Raw genomic sequence first — 26,331 nt, forward strand, 5'->3', positions numbered from 1 at the left:
TGATGTTTTCATAAGATTATCTGCAGTAGGACTGCAAGGGTATGTTCAGTAATGTGAGCCATTCAGAACGTTGCAGAAAGAAATGTAGCATTGAGCTGAGCGGACATGATACATTATTTTAACCCTACCCACCTGACAGAAAACCATATCTGATATAGTCCCAACATTCAGTAACGGTGCACCCCTGTGAAGATAGGACCTTCACCCCAAAGACACTGATGTTTTATTATCCTTTCCATCAATATTGTGAATGTTTATTTTTTGTGTATTTCAGGATCCTGTATTCATTCCATTTTCATATCATTGCCATAGTCAAATTCTTTTTAATAATTTTACCCAAGCAGTCTATTGATTTGTAGCTTATATCAGTAAGTACGTTTACATGCATCACTATTAAACTGGTTATGGCAGTAGGCAGATTATGCAATAGTCATGTAAACACCTTACTTTGCCTATCTTAAATCAGCGTAAGGCCAAAATCGAAGTAAGCATACTCAGATCAAACACAGGAGCAATCTGAGCAATCTTTCGAATTATTAGCATATTTAAACACCCCAATCGGCATCTCAGCTGTATATTTGATCTGCACATGTGCAAGCACCAGCCGAGCAAGTCTTTAACATGAACTAAGTGAGTTTGGAACAACTGAATGTATGCGCCTTAGAAGTAATTTTCACATACAAATTTCATATATTCAAAAAATAGCATGGTCACAGTGGTTGAATGTTCATTTAGATTGCCGATTTTCTGCATTCATCAGAGTGCTATCAGGTAGCCTGATTTCAGATGTGTCCATGTAAACAGGATAATTATAGAAATCATTTTTCTTGCAAAGCGTGTAAATGTTTTAATCAACTATCATATTAATCTGACTATCCACAACAATCGCATAAATATGTGCATGTAACGTACGGAGTGTGATTTCATATGTGTAGACAGGCATTGTTAATGTGCTAAATGCAACACCCTCCCAGCCATTAGGCCTGATCATTAGCAGGTGGAAAAATGTGACGAGTGTCATTCTTAATCTGCCTGTTTTAAATCTGTTGTATTTATTATGATATAAGACTCATATTTTTGAGTAAATCCTTTACCAGTCATATTTGAAACATTTTTAATGTGCCCATCAACAGCTACTATCATCATACATCCCAGTTGACAAATTGATTATGTCAGTCAAGAGTTATAAAGGCATCAGATTGGCCTTTAGCAGCCCACCATGTGCATAGCCCCTCCTCTCCACGCACGAGTCCGTGCTGCGCCTGATGCAGTGGCTTGTGGATTCGATCTCTCTCAGGTTACACATGAGTTAGAGAAAGACCAGTTTAATGGAATATTTTCAGTAAACGCAAGAAAGCGAAAACTAGGTAAAACATTCACTTCATTTACAGAGATTTTATGTAGCCGAATATAACTATTGGAGCCAGCAGCTGTGGAATAGCTGCGACAGAGACAGGGCATTCATTGAAAAAGCAGACCTTTAGTATGCAATGCAGCCATGACAGGCAAGAGTAAGACGACTGTGAGGACGCTGGAGGATTTAACGCTCGATTCCGGTTATGGTGGAGCCGCTGACTCCTTCAGGTCTTCCAGTGTTTCGCTGTGTTGCTCGTACACGAATCTGTCATATGCGCATGGGGGAAACTGCTGGCATCTGACCGAATCTATGCACAGCCGACACAACAGCTTGGACACGGTCAACACCGTCCTGGCGGAGGACACGGATATATTGGAGTTCTCCAGCCAATGCGCCAAGCTTCCCGAGCTTGAGGACGTGCCATGGAGCCTCAGCGAGGTGGAGTGCGCACTCAGGAAGAAAGAGGAGCTATGTGTGGGGAGCCCGTCACAAGAGGTCCTGGCCAAGCTCTCAGCACTGGTCAGTCGGGCGTTGGTGAGGGTCGCCCGGGAGGCTCAGCGCCTCAGTCTGCGCTATGCCAAGTGCACCAAGCACGAGATCCAAAGCGCCATCAAGATGGTTCTCTCCTGGACCATCTCTGTCAACTGCATCACCGCAGCACTCGGTGCACTTTCACTCTATAATATGAGCACTAGGGATAAACTCTACCGGGGCAAGTCAGCACGGTGCGGGCTCGTCTTTTCTGTAGGACATTTTTTCAAGTGGATGGTTGAGAATCGAGTGGCACTCCGGGTCCATGAACACGCAGCTATATACTTCACTGCCTGTGTGGAAAGCCTGTTCCTTGAGGTATTCAGCCGAGTCCAGCGGATCGCGCTCATCGAGAATGACAACGGCACCTCCACATTTATGCTCGAGTCCCTAGAGCAGGCCATCAACAATGACTCAGAGATCTGGGGTCTGCTGCAGCCCAACCAGCACCTCATATGTGGGCATAATGCAAGTGGTAAGAAAAACAAAATACATGTTGCTCATTTTCTGTTGACAGAAATGTGTCCTGAGTGCAATCGGATATTATATGTTGTGGGTTTTTCATTGGAAACTCATGTGGTTTCAAGCAGAATGTACTTTGTTCACCACATCGTTGGCACAGATCCTTTGTTTTTGTTTCTATTATTTGGCTGGCAGATCTGCCAGTGCATCAGGGGATATAGGGATATGTTAATAGGCGTCTGTTTGTATCATTGGCCTTTGCCAATGTTGTTGTGAATGAAGGTCACCTCACATCGAGTTGAGGGACTGTTTATAGAGGTGACTACATAAAGCTTATTTTAATGGGTCTTTCATAATTGAGCTATTTTGATAGAGGAACAAAATCTACGTCATCACGCACAGATTATTGGTTCATAATATGCATTTTTAAGCCACATTTTGTCATAGGTTAAGCGTTTTTTAAACCTATTTGCCAAAGTTAGGGTAGTAGGGGGTAGCTAGCTTCCTGGGGCAACTAACCCCCCCCCCCTTAATTTGCATTAAGACCCAAAGATGTCACAATTAACACTTTCTGTGTTGTAGATATATTCCAATGAAGTTAGATCTATAATTGTTTTTTAAATATACAAGAAGGAAAGCCTTAAGATAAATAATCTACTTGTTTAGAGAGAAAAATTTAGATCATTTGAGTAAAGTAGTAATATGTTGGATGAGTGTGTTGGGGCCACACCCCAGGGGGGTAAGAGGGGGCTCTTACTAGGGGGTAATTGGGCCCCTGGGGGCTAGTTACCCCTTTGTGGTTAGGAATGTGTTTCTACCTGTGATATAGACAATGACTAGCCCAGTTAGCGCTAGTTTATGCTAATTTGCTAGCTAGTTACACCAACAGTAAATACTAGCCAGCTAGCTAGTAAGAATAAGCTGCTAGGAGTGCTAGCTAGCAACCTTACTAGTTGTAAATGTTTCCACTAGTGACTGATAGCTTTACAGTTATTGTTACTTTTTAGCCTTTTAGCTGTTTAACACAGCATTTTATGTAATATAGCTAGATACTGTAGCTAGCTACATTTTTAAGAGAGCTTTTCAATTGGCATCTCTCCCCCTGTTTTCAGTCACAGGTGGGAACTGGATTAGGTGTATTTTTATGCATTTACACTATAAACACAAAAGTATGTGGACAGCCCTTTAAATTAGTGGATATTTCAGCCACACCTGTTGCTGACAGGTGTATAAAATCGAGCACACAGCCATGTAATCTCCATAGACATACATTGTCAGTATAATGACCTTGCTGAAGAGGTCAGTGACTTTCAACTTGGCACCGTCATTGGATGTCACCTTTCCAACAATTCAGTTCGTCAAATTTCTGCCCTGCTAGAGCTGCCCCGGTAAACTGGGGTGGTGCTGTTATTGTGGAGTGGAAACGTCTAGGAGAAACATCAGCTCAGTCGTGAAGTGGTAGGCCACACAAGTTCACAACACAGGATCGCTGAGTGCTAAAAAAATGTGTGTGTCCTCTGTTGCAACACTCACTACCGAGTTCCAAACTGCCTCTGGAAGAAACGTCAGCATAGGAACTGTTTGTCAGGAGCTTCATGAAATGGGTTTCCATGGCCAAGCAGTCGCACAAGCCTAAGATCACCATGCACAATGCCAAGCGTCGGCTGGAGTGGTGTAAAGCTCACCGCTATTGGACTCTGGAGCAGTGGAAACACGTTCTCTGGAGTGATGAATCACGCTTCACCCTCTCAGACCGATGGAATATTCCGGGTTTGGCGAATACCAGGAGAACGCTACCTGCCCGAATGTATAGTGCCAAATGTAAAGTTTGGTGGAGAAGGGATAATGGTGTGGGGAAGTTTTTCATGGTTCAGGCCAGGCCCCATAGTTCCAGTGAAGGGAAATCTTAATGCTACAGCATACAGTGACATTCTATATGATTCTATGCTTCCAACTTTGTAGCAACAGTTTGGGGTTATCCCTTTCCTGTGTCAGCATGACAATGCCCCCGTGCACAATGCGCGGTCAGTGCAGAAATAGTGGAAGAGATCGGTGTGGAAGAACTTGACTGGCCTGCTCAGAGCCCTGACCTCAACTCCATTGAACACCTTTGGAATGAATTGGAACGCAGACTGCGAGCCGACACCACTAATGCTTTTGTGGCTGGATGTATTTGTATTTATTATGGATCGCCAACAGCTACTGCCAAGGCAGAAGCTACTCTTCCTGGGGTCCAGCAAAATTAAGTCAGTTATACAATTTTAAAAACATAACAGTACATTCACAACAGATTTCACGACGCACTAAGTATGCCCTCAGACCCCTACTCCACTACCAAATATCTACAACCCAAAATCCATGTGTCTGTATAGTGCGTATGTTATCGTGTGTGTGTATGCATGGTTCTGTGCCTATGTTTGTGTAGCTTCACAGTCCCCTCAGTTCCATAAGGTGTATTTTTTATCCGTTTTTTTAATTACATTTTACTACTTGAATCAGTTACTTGATGTGGAATAGAGTTTGATCTAGTTATACTGTATGCCTCCCATAGTCTGTTCTGGACTTGGGGACTGTGAAGAGACCTCACGAGTCATTGTTGTTAATGTCAAACTTGAGTTGCAAGTCATCATATTTGTGACTCGATTCCAAGTCATGTGACTCGAGTCGACACCTCTGGTAGATAAGGTACAATTGAATTCTGGACAAATATACTTCACTCTTTAAGAACAATCTTAGATAAAGCCCTACTCATATAAACCAATATTTATTTAGACTTTTGTTACTTTTTTTGCTTTCAGGTCCATGGGGAAGGGGTGGTAAAGGGTTGGGGATTATCTGGTCATTGTGGGGTGATTGGGGGAAATGTAAGGGGAGACTCAGAGGACGGATGGTGGGAGAAATTATTTTTTATAAAATAAGGCACAGCTCTCAGCCTTCAAATAAAACAATACTTTATTTACGACTGTTTTCATACGAAAATAATAGGTTCAAACATTAATGCTTTCATCTTAAAGTGAACTTTACATTTCGGATGCACCTCAACTACAGGTCGGCTTTGACCACTGTCTTTCTCTACGGATGAAGAAGTAACAGAAAGGGAATCCCATTTTCTTTGGTTATCATACCAAGGACAGAGTATTTTATGGTCAATTTGTATCCAGCCGGCAAGGTATGAAGTCTATGGACTAAATCACTGGTCTTTTTGCCCAGAGTATTCCGTAATAGAAAGCATGAAGGTAACTCTGCCAACAGAGCCCAAAACTATACTGAACAAAAATATAAATGAAACATGTAGAGTGTTGGTCCCAGGTAGTAATACATTACTAGTAATACATTTCTTGTTTTCAATGCAATATTTTGTGAGTCTTTTAACCAAAATATCACAGATGAGACAAAAGTTCAGCTGACCATTTTAAGGTTACCGTGGTAAAGGCGACTCAGCCCCCAAATGTTTCTGTGATCTTTTAACTAGAGGCAGTTGATGCTTGAAAACCTACAAATGTTGCTGAGTTACAGCAGTTCTCTTTGAAAGAGTGGTTCAAGTTGCCTCCACAGCGACATGAGAGACAGATCAATAACTACAACAAGCATTTGGTTAGAGACATTACAGCTAAAGGTGGCACAACCAGTTATTGCATGTAAGGGGGCAATTACTTGTTCTCAACAGGGGCATTGGGTGTTGCATAACTTTGTTTTTTGAAATAAATTAAATGGGTATAATTGTGATATTTGTTCACTCAGGTTCCCTTTATCTAATATTAGGTTTTGTTTGAAGATCTGATAACATTCAATATAAAAACATATGCAAAAGGTGAGAATTAGAAAGGGGGCAAATACTTTTTCACAGCACGATCTCTTCGTTAGTGGACTCAAACATTGTTTTGTTCACAAGTTAGGTTGTTTTTAAATGTAAATATCCAAGAAACACAAGGAAGTCTCACTATAGTAGATAGAAGCAATGAGCACAGGTATACAAGTTGATCTAAAACTGACTCTTTTCAGCTTCACGCAGTGCGCAGTCCCCCAGGCAGGAGGTGTTACTGCGTGAGGTGGGATATAACGCTAGGATTCGTATGTCTTTGTGCATTTTAAACAAAACTGCAGAAATACTTAAACAGCTACGGCAGCATTTTTTGGGCTATAAATCACAACTTCCACATGGGCCTAGACTTGACATTTGCTTGCACTGTAGAGCCCCGAGTTGACCACCCGCCAACGTGGCTGGTTAATTAGTCATTCTTACCCGCCAATGCCAAAATCTACCGCATTTGGCGGGTGTTCATTTTTGGCACTGTCTGCCAAGATTAGTTCTTAGAGCTCTGCTCTTGGATGAACTCTGCTTTGCAAAATAGGCCATTTGATTTCCATGCACAGTGAATTATTTACAACTCAGGGCAGAGTAGACCATAATAAGGAAGTATGAATAAACTATGTTCTTATTAAAATAAGTTAACGTTGATGGATAGTGTAAAGAGAATTTGACAACGGATGAAAAGTAAGCAGTTCCTACAGCTTTGCTTGCACATTTCAGTATTCCTGTCTTTGTTTGGCAACAGCGACACACGTTGCGTCAGAAATCATGCGGCACCATTGATATCCAACTCCCAGAGGTATCTCCTTGATATGGTAGATGGCAGGAGATATTTCTTCATTGCCTACATGGCATGGCTACTGTATTAACGTGTGACTCATCAGTGCATGGGAAAACGATATGAGGGAGTAATGGTGACAACACTGCAGCATTCTGGGCTTGCACCCCATGGAGTGCGCTACATTATATGTCTAAGAGTTTAGCCATACGATGTGTCGTCGGGGTTCTCATGTAAGATGTAATCTAAGACAATATGATCCAGGAATGTAGATGTACTAGCATTCCACACAGAAAGTCTAATTGAGTTGACGTCACTTCATTTCAAATCCATGTCGCTGCACCATGCTTGGCAAGAGTTACTCCTTTTATGCATAGTAAGCTAGATTTGGTTCACTCCCCTGACTTTGATTTGAGGTTTCCTTGCTGTACACAGCAGAATCACCTGCCGAGCTGAGTCACACTAAATAAAACGGTGCTATTGAGAGCCACATCACCTGCCTCAGTGCGAAGGGGTGAGAACCTGTGTAAGCTGCCCACGTCCTCTTTCCCTCCTATCCCTCTGTGGAGGTGGTGAAGTGGTCCCCACAATGCCGCATTTCTGCAGTAACCAGGCAACAGCCCTGGCGTGTCATTGGAGGTGTGTTTACCAGAGTGCTGAGGACAAAGAAGGATCTTCTCAGAGGCTTCTGCTATACAGCCTTGGCTTCGCCAGCAGAATGGATTTCAGCTTGTGATTTCCTTTCTAAAGCAATATCCAGCTATTTTACAGCTTGCTGTTTCTCTGTTGCCCTCCACTCCCACCTCTCCAGGATCTAGGCTGTCATGAAAATGACTGGGTTGGGAGTTGGACTCTTGCATTCTTCTGTATTCAGTCAGTATCTGTATCTTGTATTTCAGACTTAAAAATAATAAAACATGTTTATCCCTACCCAGTGGATAATACCCATATTGGGTCACTTGTCTTAGGTCGACAAGTGCGGTGTGATACTGCTCGTGTGTGTGTTTGTGTACATGCATAAGAGTCAAGTCTTTACACAAGCTAAAGACCAGAGGATCTCCCCATGACAGCGCTTCACTCCATGCCTGTGGTTAAGGTGATACCAGCTGGATGTGTAAAGAGGGATATCGATGATCTGTGTTGCTGTGTTCAGGAATAGGCAGACTCATGCTCTAAACGTGGAACAAATGATGACAAATTCAACAATTTAGCCGTGGTGCAACAATTTAAGTTTTTCTTTCCCAATTAGAGATCCCATGCCTGGCTGAGGACGCACCTGGTGTTAAGAAACATTCTTAAATTTCAAAGCTGTAATTGTCTAATTTCACAATGCACCCAATTTTCTTATCGACAGTAGTCAAATCATATCCAATTTTATTGGTCACATACACGTGTTTAGCAGATGTTATTGCGGGTGTAGTGAAATGCTTGTGCTTCTAGTTCCGACAGTGTAGCAATATCTAACAAGTAATATCTAACATTCGCAACAAATACCTAATACACACATCTAAGTAAAGGAATGGAATTAAGAATATATAAATATATGGATGAGCAATGTCAGAGTGGCATAGACAAGATATAGTAGAATAGTACAGAATACAGTATATACATATCACATTTATCAGTCACATCCACCAAATACATCAGGTGTAGACCTTACAGTGAAATGCTAACTTACGAGCCCCTAACCAACAATGCAGTTAAAATATATATATATATATATATATTGTATTTCTTATTCTTATCTGTAACAAGTAATTAAAGAGCAGCAGTAAAATAACAATAGTGAGACTATATACGGGGGGAGGGGGGGGGGGGGTACCGGTACAGAGTCAATGTGCAGGGGCACCGGTTATTTGAGGTAATATGTACATGAAGGTAGAGTTATTAAAGTGACTATGCATAGATGATAACAGCAGAGACTATCAGCGGTGTAAAAGAGGGGGCAATGCAAATAGTCTGGGTAGCCATTTGATTAGGTGTTCAGGAGTCTTATGGCATGGGGGTAGAAGCTGTTTAGAAGCCTCTTGGACCTAGACTTGGCGCCCCGGTACCGCTTGCCGTGTGGTAGCAGAAAGCACAGTCTTTGACAATTTTTAGGGCCTTCCTCTGACACAACCTGGTATAGAGGTCCTGGATGGCAGGAAGCCTGGCCCCAGTGATGTACTGGGCCATTTGCACTACCCTCTGTAGTGCCTTGCGATCGGAGGCCGAGCAGTTGCAATACCAGGCAGTGATGCAACCAGTCAGGATGCTCCTGATGATGCAGCTATAGAAGCTTTTGAGGATCTGAGGACCCATGTCAAATCTTTTCAGTCTCCTGAGGGGGAATAGGTTTTGTCATGCCAGCTTCACAACTGTCTTGGTGTGCTTGGACCATGTTAGTTGTTGGTGATGTGGACACCAAGGAACTTGAAGCTCTCAACCAGCTCCACTGCAGCCCTGTCGATGAGAATGGGGGTGTACTCAAACCTCTTTTTCCTGTAGTTCACAATCATCTCCTTTGTCTTGATGAGTAATGCAAGACATGTAAACATTATTAAAGTGGAAAATGAAGTCTGTATATACAGTTGAAGTCGGAAGTTTACATACACCTTAGCCAAATACATTTAAACTCAGTTTTTCACCATTCCTAACATTTAATCATTGTAAAAATTCCCCTTTCTTAGGTCAATAAGGATCACCACTTTATTTTAAGAATGTGAAATGTCAGAATAATAGTGGAGAGAATTACTTATTTCAGATTTTATTTCTTTCATCACATTCCCAGTTGAGTCAGAAGTTTACATACACTCAATTAGTATTTGGTAGCATTGCCTTTAAATTGTTTAACTTGGGTCAAATGTTTTGGGTGGTCTTCCACAAGCTTCCCACAATACGTTCGGTGAACTTTGGCCCATTCCTCCTGACAGAGCTAATGTAACTGAGTCAGGTTTGTAGGCCTCCTTGCTCACACACACTTTGTTCAGTTCTGCCCACAAATTGTCAAAAGGATTGAGGTCAGGGCTTTGTTATGGCCACTCCAATACCTTGTTGTCCTTAAGCCATTTTGCCACAACTTTGGAAGTATGCTTGGGGTCATTGTCCATTTGAAAGACTCATTTGGAAGACCAAGCTTTAACTTCCTGACTGATGTCTTGAGATGTTGCTTCAATATATCCACATAATTTCCCTACCTCTTGAAGCCATCTATTTTGTGAAGTGCACCAGTCCATCCAGCAGCAAAGCACCCCCACAACATGATGCTGCCGTCCCCGTGCTTCACGGTTGGGCTTGTGTTCTTGAGCTTGCAAGCGTCCCCCTTTTTCCTCCAAACATAACGATGGTCATTATGGCCGAACAGTTCTATTTTTGATTCATCAGAACAGAGGATATTTCTACAAAAACTACGATCTTTGTCCCCATGTGCAGTTGCCAACCAGTCTGGCTTATTTATGGCGGTTTTGGAGCAGTGGCTTCTTCCTTGCTGAGCGGTATGACAGCTGCGTGGTCCCATGGTGTTTATACTTGCGTATTATTGTTTTTACAGATGAACATGGTACCTTAACCTGTTTGGGCTGCAGGGGCAGTATTGTGTAGCCGGATAAAAGGTGCCCATTTCAAACGGCCTCGTACTCAATTCTTGCTCGTACAATATGCATATTATTATTACTATTGGATAGAAAATACTCTCTAGTTTCTAAAACCGTTTGAATTATATCTGTGAGTAAAACAGAACTCATTTTGCAGCAAACTTCCTGACAGGAAGTGGAAAATCTGAAATCGATGCTCTGTTCTAGGGCCTGCCTATAAATGTGCTTGATATTTATTAGTATACATGCACTTCATACGCCTTCCACTAGATGTCAACAGGCAGTGAGAGAAGAAATGGAGTGTATAACATCATCTGAGGTCGAATAAAAGCTCTTGGCATGACGTGACCCCAATTTCCTGTTTTCTGGAACACGCGAGAAGTGACCTGCTATTGCCTTCTGTAAAGCTGTCGTTATAGACGACTAATATCTCCGGCTTTGATTTTATTTGATACTTTACGATGATATTGTCACATGTATGTTTTTTCAATATAGTTTTATTAGATTATTGAAATTTATTCGGGAAGTTAGGCGTGTTGCGTTGTGTGCCTTTGTTCAGGAAGGAGAGCTTAGCGCCACTTTGCTAGCTTTCCGTGCTAATTGACTGGAGAAGAGGACATTCTAAATCCAAATAACGATTGTTCCCGACAAAGGACCCCTTGTACAACATTCTGATGAAAGATCATCAAAAGTAGGACGCATTTTATGATGCTATTTCATATATCTGTCGAACATGTGAAATAGTCGTTTGCGCCCAGATTTTGGGTACTCTCTCGCTATACCTAAGCTGGATGTCGTAATGAAGTTATTTTTAGAATTCTAACACGGCGATTGCATTAAGAACTAGTGTATCTATCATTTCCTATACAACATGTATTTTTTAGTAACGTTTATGTATAGTTATTTGGTCAGAATAGTTGAGTGCCATAAAAATATACGCACATTCTGGGAAAAAGATGCTACGTTAGCACAATGTATAACCACTGATTTCAACTCTAAATATGCACATTTTCAAACAAAACATAAGTGTATGTATAACCTGATGTTATAGGACTGTCATCTGATGAAGCTTATCAAGGTTAGTCAAAAATTATATATCTTTTGCTGGTTTATTCGCTATCGCTAACGTGCCTATTGCTATCGCTGACGTGCCTTGATGAATGAATGCGGTAGTGTGGTAGGCTATTGTAGTAAGCTAATATAATGCTATATTGTGTTTTCGCTGTAAAACACTTAAAAAATCGGAAATATTGGCTGGATTCACAAGATGTTTGTCTTTAATTTGCTATACACCATCGATTTTTCGGAAATGTTTTATGATGAGTATTTAGGTATTTGACGTTGGTGTCTGTAATTACTCTGGCTGCTTCGGTCCTATTTGTGACGTTAATTGTGATGGTAGCTGCAATGTAAAACTGATTTATACCTCAAATATGCACATTTTTCGAACAAAACATAGATTTATTGTATAACATGTTATAAGACTGTCATCTGATGAAGTTGTTTCTTGGTTAGTTTGGTTGGTTCTTGGTTAGTTAGGTTGGCTTTGCATGCTACCTTTGCTGTGAAAAATGTCTGTCCTTTTTTGTATTTGGTGGTGAGCTAACATAAATATATGTGGTGTTTTCGCTGTAAAACATTTTAAAAATCGGACATGTTGGCTGGATTCACAAGATGTTTATCTTTCATATGCTGTATTGTACTTGTTAATGTGTGAAAGTTAAATATTTCTAAAAAATATATTTTGAATTTCGCGCCCTGCACTTGAAGTGGCTGTTGTCATATTGTGCCCGGCTTCGGGCAATAGAAGAAGTTAAGGCGTTTGGAAATGGCTCCCAAGGATGAACCAAACTTGTGGAGTTCTACATTTTCTTTTAGGTCTTAGCTGATTTCTTTTGATTTTCCCATGATGTCAAGCAAAGAGGCACTGAGTTTGAAGGTAGGCCTTGAAATAAACAATCGTTGGTAAACAATCGTTGGAAAAATGACTTGTGTCATGCACAAAGTAGATGTTCTAACCGACTTGGCAAAACTATAGTTTGCTAACAAGAAATTTGTGATGTAATTGAAAAACAAGTTTTAATGACTCTAAGTGCATGTAAACTTCCAACTTCAACTGTAGAGAACAGTCTCTGTTCCACTGACTTCTCCTTCTGGATGATAGCTGGGTGAACAGGCAGTGGCACGGGTGGTTGTTGTCCTTGATGATCTTTTTCGCCTTCCTTTGACATTGGGTGCGCCTTCACCACACTGTCTGTTTGTCAGTGACATGTACACCGAGGAACTTAACTTTCCACCTTCTCCACTGCTGTCCCGTCTGTGAATAGTGGGTCCACCAGACGTGTGCCTAAATTTGGCTTGGGTGAGAATTATTGAAATGGTTATTATGCAGGCAACTGCCACCTTTGCTGATATTCTAATGATCTCCTAAATCTAATTTGTTTTCAATTCTGGGGTGTCTTCATAGACGCATTTCCAGGTGGATATTTTACCTTGTCTTGATGTGACAGTGTGCACCACTTCCTATGGTACCTCCATTAATGAGTGATAGTAGAGATCAAGAGAAATTCACCCCTGTTTCATGGTTGTGAATACACAATTGGCATCTTGCCCTGTCACCCATGAAGCCTATGGGGTGTCTTGCATGGTCAGTGAGTGGCAGAGGAGGACAGTGACCTAAACTCACACCAGCTGAAGCACCGACCCAGACGCTCCTGGCCCTGTTTCCCTCTCTTCTCTGTCACTAACTGCTCAGCAACTTAAGTGTTGCTGGGTTTGTTTTTCCTCTGTCATTCTGTGTGATATCTCGTGCTTCCAGGGAAAAGAAAGTGGAGACTCAATGACTGTATCAGGATGTAAAAAAAAAAGATGAGCTGTTGCCCTGTTGTATCAATGTGCAAGATGTAATTGATAAATTACACTACAATACTAGATAGAGAATGGAACTTTTGTTTTATAAACAGCAAATTATCCAGTGTTAAACACAAAAACAGTGTTACAAATTATTTTTATCATATTGGTACGAGTATGTGGTTAATTTTCAAAACTCAAATGGTAACACTTGTAACGCAGAATGTCTTACATTCAAAACCTTTTATTCATATTTCACACCACAACCATTGATCCAAAATATACGTACGTTTACTGTGGAATGAAATGAATAAAAGTACTTTACACTGTTTTCACATTAGACAATACACTTGCACTGTCCATGCAAATTGACTGAACATCCAATTTCTAATCAAAGATGTGATCATTGAAGACCTCTTTCCAGAATGAAATCAATGAAAGAAAAGAAAGAAACAATGTTTAGCAGGCACTAGTTTGCATCGAGCCTGTCTTGAGCATTTGGCAATAGGTTCGCATCAAAACTGCAGTAAATATCCACATTGTTCATGCACCTGGGGAAAGACCTTTTGGCATGGCAAATCCAAGCCTGACATACAGTCCCAGTCAAACGTTTGGACACCTACTCATTCCAGGGTTTTTCTTTGTTTTCACTATTTTCTACGTTCTGGAATAATAGTGAAGAAATCAGAACTATGGAATGATACGCATTGAATCATGTAGTAACCAAAAAGTGTTCAAAATATATTTGGGAATCTTCATAGTAGCCACTCTTTTGCCTTGATGACAGCTTTGCACACTCTTGGCATTCTCTCAACCAGCTTCATGAGGTAGTCACCTGGAATGCAATTCAATGAACAGGTGTGCATTGTTAATTTGTGGAATTTCTTTCCTTCTTACTGCGTTTGAGCCAATCAGTTGTGTTGTGACAAGGTAAGGGTGGTATACAGAAGATGTATTTGGTAAGACCAAGTCCATATAATGGCAAGAACAGCTCAAATAAGCAGAGAAACGACAGTCCATTATTACTTTAAGACATGAAGGTCAGTCAATCCGGAAAATTTCAAGAACATGAAATGGAAGGTTGAAGCAAGAAAAATGATTGTTTAGTGGACACCGTGTGGGCATTACAAATACCCAAAAGGCGTTAGTGGCAGCATGTGGCGGACGCTGTGAATGCTGCTGGCTCAGGTCGGACCCTCTCGGATATAAAAAAGACGTGGTCCGACATAAGTGGAGGCCAAAAGGCGTATAGCCTTACACAGTGTTTGTGCCACGGGCTGGGGAAAGGGGACACTGGAGCTCACTCCCCTTGATGAGCGACTTGCCGGTATTATAAGGGAATCCCTCCTGAGTGGAGAAGTGACGGAGGTGGAGTGGGACACGGACATGCAGTATGCAGTATGATCCAGGTATGCAATTAGCATTCCCTCGTTTGAAAAGCGTAAACCAAATGCATTCAACTTGTGTTTAAACATTTATTTGCACTAACAATTGTGACATTTTTCTATTTTTAGTCGCTGCGTGACCCAGCGGGATCGGTAGTGCTGCAGCTGAGCAGGAGCTGAGTGTACCCAGCCCCGGCATCTCCACTGTACCTCGTGCGTCACAACCCTTCAGCGGCCGTGTCCTCACAGATGCAGTCCTGCAAACGCAAAGAGACCCCATTGATGCTATTAACGAGGTTGCCAAGGAGTTGAAGTGGGACAGGCACATCTTGGTTTCTGAAAATGCTTCTCTGTAAAGCTGGGCTCAACTATAGCACATAGATCCAAGAGAACAGCAATGGTAATCAAAACCGTCTCATAAGCCACTCATCATTGGCCAGTAAATCGTGCTGGTCTCTTAAAATTTGCTCTCTCCGAATTCTTCCACTTGCCAAATCTTCCAACAGTGCCAAAGCAGCCATTGTGCGTCATTACGCATTGTAATTGCATGCCTTTTTTAAACCCACCCATTTGATTGTCAAAGCATACCAATTGCGTAAAACCTTCAGGTGTGGTAATTACCCTGATTATAACTAACACTGACAGGTCCATTATCACATTGTCACATCCTGACCATAGAAAGCTTTTATTTTCTATGGTAGAGTAGGTCAGAGCATGACTGGGGTGTTGTTCTAGTTTATATTTTCTATGTTGGGTTCTAGGTTTATTTTATATGTTGGTGATTTGTATGATTCCCAATTAGAGGCAGCTAGTTATCGTTGTCTCTAATTGGGGATCATACTTAAGTAGAATTTTTTCCACCTGTGGGTTATGGGATATTGTTTATGTTTAGTTGCCTGTTAGCACTGCATTGTCATCACGTTTCGTTTATTCTTTATTTGTTTTGTCTTTGCTAAAGTTTCACTTTATTCTTTAATAAATATGTGGAACTCTACATATGCTGCGCCTTGGTCCGACCATCATTCAAGCGTTCGTGACACACATTAAAAGTTCTGCGCAACGAACATGTGATAACAATATATGAAACTGTGTACTCGTATCTACTGTTCTCCTTGCTATTTATGAGAATTAATGTGTATCGTCCTGACCAGAGTTCTTATGTGTTTTGCTTGTTTAGTGTTGGTCAGGACGTGAGCTGGGTGGGAATTCTATGTTGTGTGTCTAGTTCGTCTGTTTCTGTGTTCAGCCTAATATGGTTCTCAATCAGAGACAGCTGTCAATCGTTGTCCCTGATTGAGAATCATATATAGGTGGCTTGTTTTGTGTTGGGGATTGTGGGTGGTTGTTTCCTGTATTTGTGTTTTGTCTGCACCAGCTAGGACTGTGACGGTTAGTTTGTTTTGTCATTTTGTATAGTGTCTTGTTTTGTGTTAAATAAATCATGGAAAATTACCACGCTGCACATTGGTCCTCAGATCCTTCTCGCCTCTCCTCGTCTGAGGAGGAGGACGACTTAGACTGCCGTTACATAATGTCATAACATGCAAGTATTGTTTAATAGTTTAATAGTTACAGATCCAATGAAATATGATTCCCAATTAAATATGATTCTCAATTAAACTGTACAACTTTTTTGAGGGGTTCTTTTGCAAAACAGATATTTCGTTTGCATTTATTATCCTAAATCGTTTTTTTTTTTTGTGCACTCCAGGGAAGTCTTCATATATATGTGAGAGGTAATATTTCAATTTATTTTACACAATGGTATCAATTTCAAAGCGTTTCTCGAGTTTCATCCTTCTGCCATCTGCGTCGCAGTTTCTCATTTCTCCAGTTTATGTGCGTACGTATGGGTCAAAGTGTCTAAATAACGTTTATAATAGAGACCCCTGGCCTCCACAATCAACCGACCTCAACCCAATTGAGAGGAGTTGGACCGCAGAGTAAAAAGCATGTGGGAAAAGCATGTGGAATGAGTAGGTGTAAACTTTTGACTGGTACTGTTTATGGGCTTTGATTGCCATCATGCAACAGTCCAAGCACTCTACGTGATTTGAAAACCGAGGGGTATTCAAGCTTATGGAATTCACATTTTAACTAATAGTACTGGGTGAGCAGACCACAGTGGGCTTCTTTTGAGCTAAAAATAGCAGCTGTAAGAGTGGAGTTCAAACACCCCTGGTTGTATAGACAACAGTACGATGACAACACTTCAAGTATGGGAGGTATTACCTGAGCGGGGCTTGGTCTATTTCTGAGTCAATATCTTAATACTGCCTTGAAATAGTATACTACAATCTGCAAAAATGATACATTAATTACTATAGTGGCCAATTATTGCCTAACACGGAACCCAAACCGGCTCCGCGAGTGCACCATCGTGCGCTATCGTGCATAAATGTATTTTGCCCCCCCACACCAAATGCGATCACGACACGCAGGTTAAAATATCAAAACAAACTCTGAACCAATGACATTAATTTGGGGACAGGTCGAAAAACATTAAACATGTATGGCAATTTAGCTAGCTAGCTTGCACTTGCTAGCTAACGTTAGTTTGTCCTATTTAGCTAGCTTGCTGTTGCTAGCTAATTTGTCCTGGGATATAAACATTGAGTTGTTATTTTACCTGAAATGCACAAGGACCTCTACTCCGACAATTAATCCACACATAAAACGGCCAACCGAATCGTTTCTAGTCATCTCTCCTCCTTCCAGGCTTTTTCATCTTTGAACGTATATGGTGATCACATCTAAACTTTCATTGTATTACCAGGACAACCGGCAACGAAGTTCATCTTTCAATCACCCACGTGGGTATAACCAATGAGGAGATGGGACGTGGGTACCTGCTTCTATAAACCAATGAGGAGATGACTTTCAGCGCGATCTGCGTCAGAAATAGGAATGACTTCTATTTTAGCCATTGGCGTCGCAGACGCTTGTTGGTGCGCGTGAGCAGTGTGGGTGCAATAATTGAATAACATGGATTTCTAAATTTATTTTGCGACGCTCGCGCACGCAACGTGTCCGGTCTGGTCAGCATGTTATAAACCGTAACTCAAAGTTTAGCATAAATCAGGCATTGATATCAATGTGATCGAAGTCAGGATTCCGCCCTGTAAGTGGACGTGAGATTTTGTATTTTATTTGGATCCCCATTAGCTTTTGCTGAAGCAACAGCTACTCTTCCTGGGGTCCCAAAAATATTTGATCCAGAGCAGTGAAGTTTATCATTCATCCTGTTCATGAAGCACCCAAGCCCCTGCCTGCCACTGAACCTGACACTAGGCACTTCATTTTCAATTTTCACTAAATAATCCCCCACTTAGGTTCTCACTGGTGGTAAATATATTTCCCCTCACTGTTGTAATATTGCTGGTGGCTGCATGTTCTGTCTGCTGTGAGCGCTGCTCGGCAGACCTGTCAAACGATGCCTCTCATCTGGAATAATTTAACAGCCAGAGGTCGACCTCCCTAGCGGTGGGCTCTCTTTGTGGCGCAAGTTGTCGGCCACTGAAGGCATTGCGATTCTACAACAACAGGTTCGTTGGTACCAGGTCTGTACACTGCAGGGACGTCTTAGTCTAGCAAGAGAAGGAATGGCCTCCTACTGTGCTAAGTACCTATCGGCAGTCAGATTTCTTGGCGTGTCTGTACCATTACAAACTCCAAATGACTGAAGGTGTCTGCCTTTCTGTCTACTGACCTTCTCAAATATACTGTATCGTCAGTATATTTGCTTTATCTATGGAGGGATCTGTTGTACCCAGTGGCGGTCAGTGCCGTTTCAGATGAGTGAGGCCAATACATTTTTTCATGAGCATGGCCTTCTATTACAGCATATTGGATGACTCATTCATATTCAATTCACCCAGTTAAATATAACAGCGACAGGTTTAGGCTACTACGTGATACTCAAATGTTCCCTATACCCATCATGAGGTTGCTACAACCTAGCTGATAGTGGGTGTAATCATTAGTCCAACAGTTGTAAACAAGAGTTTCTATTGGACAAATTCAGGTATGTTTATCCCCGTTTTTTGTTCTGTTTGATTCTGTTCATGTAAAGTTTTTCGGCAGAATGAATACACCCCAGATCATGCGTAAACACAGTTCACAGTTTCATAGTAGCCACGTTGTATTCCTTCTCGCATCTACGTTATGCGCTCCTCCTTTCACCTCTTCCCTTCGCTTGTGGACTTCAATGCACAACACATCAGCTGTATGTGACCAGGCGAAAAAAACATTCAAGCCAAACCACTACACACAGCCTACATCATTGTCACCATATTAGCCAAAGTAACGTCCGTCAGCAAAGCTAATAGAACTAACGCGTTAGTAAACCTGGTACAATCATGTCGTAACGTTAGTGTACAGTCAGTAAGCAGTTACAGCAGGCGGGCCCCGGTGGCAATAAATGGCAATAAATATATTGTGGATAAAGAGTTACCTGTCTAACAGAACAGAGGGTGTTCTTTAATTCAAGCCTCTCCAACATAATCCAGGAAGAATCAGGAATTCTCCAGGGTAGCTGTTTAGGCCCCTTTATTCAATCTTTACTAATGACATGCCACTGTGTATGTATGCGGATGACTCCACACTATACATGTCAACTACTCCAGCGACTGAAATGACTGCAACACTTAACAGTGAGTTGCAGTTTCGGAGTGGGTGGCAAGGAATACGTTGTCCTAAACATTTCTAAAACTAAAAGCATTGTATTTGGGACAAAACATTCACTAAACCCTAAATCGTAATAAATAATGTGGAAATTGAGCAAGTTGAGGTAACTAAACTGCTTGGAATAACCCTGGATTGTAAACTGTCATGGTCAAAACATATTGACACAACAGTAGCTAAGATGGGGAGAAGTCTGTCTATAATAAAGCAGTGCTCTGCCCTAATGCTATCAACAAGGCATTTCCTAAGGGCCTAGTTTTGTCGCACTTGGACTGCTGTTCAGTTGTGTGGTCAGGTGCCACAAAGGGACTCTGGAAAATTGCAATTGGCTGAGAATAGGGCAGCACGACCTGTGGTATTGGTGGAGTAGGGACCGGAGGGCAGTGTGTTGTGAAATCTGTGAATGTAATGTTTTTAAAATTGTATAAACTGCCTTATTTTTGCTAGACCCCATGATGGGGATCCATAACAATTACAATTGTCCCTTCCTTAGTTGTTACATGTTCACAAGCATCTGACCTTGAGGATTTTACTCAACTCAGAGATGATGCTCCATCTGAGTTGAACTTACAGTATATATCATACGCAGAAACCAAACAACATTTTTCTCATATCCTCTGAATAACATGCTTCAAGTTACTCTGGTAATTAGTTTGTTCGTACTAGCGTACGGTTGAAATCAAGTCGAATACTCAACATAAATTGCGATTGCTGGACACTCCCATTAAAGGCAATGGGGGTGCATGAATAAACAAATAATGGCACACCATCTTGTGCATTCGCCCGTCTCCAGTCGTGTGTTCCTGACTCTCTGTACATGTTTTGTCAACATATGGCGGCCATCTGGGCCAGCCCAGGGATATAGGAACACTGATTGGCAGTAGTCAGGGGGCGCAGGTTGTGTTAACCCTTTTTAAAATCTTTCAGACGTGGAGAGGGACACGAGACTGGACTGTTAATCTAGGCTAATGCAGGCTTGGGAAGCCTGTTTGAAAATATCCCAGGCTGGGAACACACACACACACACACACACACACATATTTTGGTTTTGTAATTGTCAACATTGGTCAAGGTCCAACACAAGGAGTCTTACGGTTCTGGAAAGATTATTGTGCATGAAGACAAATGTACATTTTTTTGTAGGTGTTTTTGTTGAAAAACAGGTCTCCCTCTTGGGCTCCCAAGTGTACTAAATCTCAGCACTGGAGACCCTAGTTCGATTCCAGGCTGTATCGCAACCGGCCGTGATTGGGAGTTCCATAGCGTTGCTCACAATTGTCCCAGCATCGTCCAGGTTAGGGTTTGGCCTGCGTAGGCTGTCACTGTAAATAAGAATTTGTTCTTAACTGACTTGCCTAGTTAAATAAATGTAATAAAAATACTAAGTAAAGACATCCATCCTAACCTCCTAACTAGGGCTAATCAACATGTTTAACATTTTGCATAATGTTTCCTGTAGCATTCAACACCACAAAGCAGTAGGGACCTGCGTCGATTTCTTTCTGGGAAAGAGGGCTGAACCCTGGAAGAGTATTCAGATATATAGCCAAGGGAGGGGGAGGGAGGGAGATTCATTCCCTCTCTCTCCTCCCTTCTCTCTCTCCTCCCCCTGTTTTTAGCTCACTTCATCATTCCTTCTGTCCCATTCTCCCACTCATCTCTAAAATAGACTGAGCACGGGTAGTGCTATGGGGAGGTTAGATATTACGGACCTGCCCTGTGCAGCATTCAGAGCAGTGAACTCAGCCACTACCCAACTGCCCCATTACCCCTGCGGGTTAGAGACCTGTGATCGTGCTATGCAATGAAATCACCAAGCTCCCGATTCAACCGGTGGCCCCCTGCAACCACAATCACCACAGCTTTTGTCCAAGTCAAGCTTCTTCATTGTAGGAGTAGGTTGTTTGAGGATTCACCTCAGGAAGTTTTGGCTGTGCCTGGTTCATTGAACACTTTTCCAGAAACAAACTTTGGAGTGATTATACTATAGTTAATATTATAGTTAGTTGCACTAACTTGGACACCATCCATATGGACTTGATCAATCCTCTAAGGACTTTATACACTGCAAAATGTACTGCCTGTATAATGTATGGCTTGACCTTGCTCTCACCTTCTCTGTGAATATCTAGAAGTGTTTGTGCGTGTATCAGAACTGTAAACAGACAAAGCCCAATGCTGTATATTCATGAGATCTGTGCCTGCTGCAGCAAGTCAAATAGTCACTGTAAAAAACAACAAAAAAAACATGTTAATTAAATTGTAAGGCAACCAGGTGCAATAGCATTGAAGTTGATTCAACATACAATTGTAAAGCAACCAAACGTAATAGGATTGTGAGTTTCCTCAATTTTTAGGTTGAGTGAACATACAAATCAACTTGAGAATTTACTCAACCTTATTTGCATATTTTCCAATTTGGCACTGCCTTGCCTTTTTGAGTGAATTGACGTACAGTACCAGTAAAAAGTTTGGACACCTACACATTCCAGGGTTTTTCTTTATTTTCTACATTGTAGAACAGTAGTGAAAGACATCCAAATCACAAGTATTATGTAATAACTAAAAAAGTGTTAAACAAATCAAAATATGAGATTCTTCAAAGTAGCCACCATTTTCCTTGACAGCTTTGCACACTCTTGGCATTCCCTCAACCAGCTTCACCTGGAATACTTTTCCAATAATCTTGAAGGAGTTCCCACACGCTGAGCACTTGTTGGCTGCTTTTTTTTATTCTAACCTTAATTTAACTAGGCAAGTCAGCTAAGAACACATTCTTATTTTACAATGAGGGCTTACTCCGGCCTTACCCGGACGACGCTGGTCCAATTGTGCACCGCCCTATACCTACCGTCTTCCTTCACTCTGCGGTCCAACTCATCCCAAACCATCTCAATTGGGTTGAGGTTGGGTGATTGTGGTGGCCAGGTCATCTGATGCAGCATTCCATCATTCTCCTTGGTCAAATAGCTATTTCACAGCCTGGAGGTGTGTTGGGTCATTGTCATGTTGCAAAACAAATGATAGTCCCACCAAGCGCAAACCAGATGGGATGGCGTATTGCTGCAGAATGCTGTGGTAGTCATGCTGGTTGTGTGCCTTGAATTCTAAAAAAATCACAGACAGTGTCTCCAGCAAAGCACCTCCTCCATGCTTCACAGTGGGACCACACATGCGAAGATCATCCGTTCACCTACCCTGTGGCTCACAAAGACACGGCAGTTGGAAACAAAAATGTCAAATTTGGACTCATCAGACCAAAGGACAGATTTCCACCGGTCTAATGCCCATTGCTCGTGTTTTTTGGCCCAAGCGAGTCTCTTCTTATAGGTGTCCTTCAGTAGTGGTTTCGTTGCAGTAATTTGACCAAGAAGGTATGGTTCATGCAGTCTCCTCTGAACAGTTGATGTTGAGATGTGTCTTACTTGAACTCTGTAGCATTTATTTGGGCTGCAATCTCTGTGGCTAGAAACTCTAATGAACTTATCCTCTGCAGCAGAGGTAACACTGGTTCTTCCTTTCCAGTGGCAGTTCTCATGAGAGCCAGTTTCATCATGATGGTTTTTGCGACTGCACTTGAAGAAACGTTCAACGTTCTTAATTTTCAAAATTGACTGACCTTCATGTCTTAACTTGTAATGAAAACGAATCACAAAATTTGAAAGTATAATATCTGAAAATGTAGCAAGCTACACTTACCAGTATACATGGATGAATGCTTCTCCCTCTGTCACGGATGCCATGGTTGACCTTAGTTTGAAGATGTAATCCGGAGACAGGTGTTTTATACAACTGCCTGTGTGTTCTCTTTTTGATTCCCTCTGCAAATTTGCATCAAATGCCCGAATTGTCTCCATCTCCTTATCTATCATACTGTGCTTCCACCGGGCATTCCACTAATTTAAATACCAGGTCAAATTCTTGGGACAACACTGTTTGTCACCATTTCAGAAGACTACAATATCTGGATCAATTATTTTTTATAACCTAACTAAGGAATTTCCTTATCGTCTGATTCATTCATTTTCAGAGTCCTCCAGAAAGTGGAGAGCATTAGCAACACTTTTGCAATTCTTTGTGATATCTTTAAAAAAGCATTAGAAAATAATTACCTACACATACTGAGCAGCACGTTATAGACAGAAGTCTGATACATGGCAGACCAATCCAAACTCATCTCAGCCAATCATGGCTAGGTTCCGCTTTTTCCATGGCTAAACCAACTAGGCTCGTAATTTAACAAGAAATTCCACAAATTAACTTTTAAGAAGGCACACCTGTTAATTGAAATACATTCCAGGTGACTACCTCACGAAGCTGGTTGAGAGAATGCCAAGCATGTGCAAAGCTGTCATCAAGGTAAAGAATGGCTAATTTGAAGAATCTCAAAATAGATTTTTCGTTACTACATGATTCCATATGTTATTTTATAGTCGATGTCTTCACTATTATTCTACAATTATAGAAAATAGTTTAAAAAAAGAGAACCCTGGAATGAGTAGGTGGTCAAACTTTTGTCATTGATTATCTTTTTGGCCTTCCTTTGAAATCAGGTGCTGTAGATGTCCTGGAGGGCAGGTAGTTTGCCCCTGGTGATGTGTTGGGCAGACCGCACCGCCCTCTGAAGAGCCTTGCGGATGCGGGCGGTGCAGTTGCCACACCAGGCATTGGAATAATGTAGTAACCAAAAAAGTGTTAAATCAAAATATATTTGATATCCTTCAAAGTAGCTACCCTTTGCCTTGATGACTGCCAAGAGTGTGCCTCTCAGCCAGCTTCATGAGGTAGTCACCTGGAATGCATTTCAATTAACTTCTCTAGGATAGGGGGCAGCATTTTCACGTTTGGATAAAGTGTGCACAGAGTAAACTGCCTCCTACTCAGTCCCAGATGCTAATATATGCATATTATTATTAGTATTGGATAGAAAACACTCTGACGTTTCTAAAACTGTTTGAATCATGTCTGTGACTATAACATAACTTATTTGGCAGGCAAAACCCCGAGGACAAACCATTCAGATTTCTTTTTTGAGGTCACTCTCTTTACAATGAGGTTTCATTGGGAATCCAGATTTCTAAGGGACCTTCCTGCAGTTCCTATCGCTTCCACTGGATGTCAACAGTCTTTAGAAATTGGTTGAGGTTTTTCCTTTGAGAAATGAAGTAGCCATGTTCAGAATAAGGCTCCAGTGAAGTGTACTGTTTGTTAGAGGCGCGTGACAAGAAAGCATGCTACAAATTGTTTGCTTCCGGTATTGAACACAGATCACCCCGTCTTCAATTTTATTGATTATTTACATTAAAAAATACATAAAATTGTATTACAAACGTAGTTTGAAATGTTTGGACAAAGCTTACAGGTAACTTTTGAGATATTGTGTAGTCACGTTGCGCAAGTTGGAACCGGTATTTGGTCAATAACAAAAGTTTGTCTCAATACTTTGTCATTGCCAACAAAGGGTATATAACAGAGGTCAAACGTTTTCTGTAAGTCTTCACAAGGTTTTCACACACTGTTGCTGGTATTTTGGCCCATTCCTCCATGCAGATCTCCTCTAGAGCAGTGATGTTTTGGGGCTGTTGCCGGGCAACACAGACTTTCAACTCCCTCTAAAGATTTTCTATGGGGTTGAGATCTGGAGACTGGCTAGGTCACTCCAGGACCTTGAAATGCTTCTTACGAAGCCACTCCTTCGTTGCCCGGGTGGTGTGTTTGGGATCATTGTCATGCTGAAAGACCCAGCCACGTTTCATCTTCAATGCCCTTGCTGATGGAAGGAGCTTTTCACTCAAAATCTCACGACACATGGCCCCATTCATTCTTTCCTTTACACGGATCAGTCGTCCTGGTCCCTTTGCAGAAAAACAGCCCCAAAGCATGATGTTTCCACCCCCATGCTTCACAGTAGGTATGGTGTTCTTTGGATGCAACTCAGCATTCTTTGTCCTCCAAACACGACGAGTTGAGTTTTTCCAAAAAGTTACATGTTGGTTTCATCTGACCATATGACATTCTCCCAATCTTCTTCTGGATCATCCAAATGCTCTCTAGTAAACTTCAGACGGGCCTGGACATGTACTGGCTTAAGCAGGGGGACATGTCTTGCACGACAGGATTTGAGTCCCTGGCGGCGTAGTGTGTTACTCTGTCCTCAACAGGTTAACCTTTCTCGCCCAGGGGTTCCGCTAGCGGAACACCCACAACATTCCACTGAAAAGGCAGAGCGCGAAATTCAAAAGATATTTTTTTAGAAATATTTAACTTTCACACATTAACAAGTCCAATACAACAAATGAAAGATACACATCTTGTGAATCCAGTCAACATGTCCGATTTTTTAAATGTTTTACAGCGAAAACACCACATATATTTATGTTAGCTCACCACCAAATACAAAAAAGGACAGACATTTTTCACAGCACAGGTAGCATGCACAAAGCCAACCTAACTAACCAAGAACCAACCAAACTAACCAAGAAACAACTTCATCAGATGACAGTCTTATAACATGTTATACAATAAATCTATGTTTTGTTCGAAAAATGTGCATATTTGAGGTATAAATCAGTTTTACATTGCAGCTACTGTCACGTTCCTGACCTGTTTTCTGTTGTTTTGTATGTGTTTGATGGTCAGGGCGTGAGTTTTGGGTGGGCAGTCTATGTTTTCTGTTTCTATGTTGGTTTTGGGTTGCCTGGTATGGCTCTCAATTAGAGGCAGGTGGTTGACGTTTCCTCTGATTGAGAGTCATATTAAGGTAGGTTGTTCTCACTGTTTGTTTGTGGGTGATTGTCGTCCGTGTCTGTGTCTGCGCACCACACGGGACTGTAGCGTCTGTTCGTTCGTGTGTTATAGTCTGTACCTGTTCCTACGTGCTTCGTGTTTTATGTAAGTACTCT

At 41.6% G+C, this 26,331-nt stretch overlaps 1 protein-coding gene across 1 annotated transcript in view; it reads left to right on the forward strand.

Moving 5' to 3' along the window:
• The first annotated feature begins 1,498 nt into the window (after window positions 1-1,498).
• LOC120049054 (ankyrin repeat and BTB/POZ domain-containing protein BTBD11-A-like) overlaps window positions 1,499-26,331 on the forward strand; it is a 191,620-nt gene continuing 166,787 nt past the window's right edge. Inside the window, exon 1 of the mRNA XM_038995312.1 lies at window positions 1,499-2,363. Coding sequence (XP_038851240.1) covers window positions 1,499-2,363 — 865 coding nt within the window. The remainder of the gene's footprint in view (window positions 2,364-26,331) is intronic.

Source organism: Salvelinus namaycush, chromosome 6 (genome assembly GCF_016432855.1).
Source record: "Salvelinus namaycush isolate Seneca chromosome 6, SaNama_1.0, whole genome shotgun sequence".
In the NCBI taxonomy this organism is placed as follows: domain Eukaryota; kingdom Metazoa; phylum Chordata; class Actinopteri; order Salmoniformes; family Salmonidae; genus Salvelinus; species Salvelinus namaycush.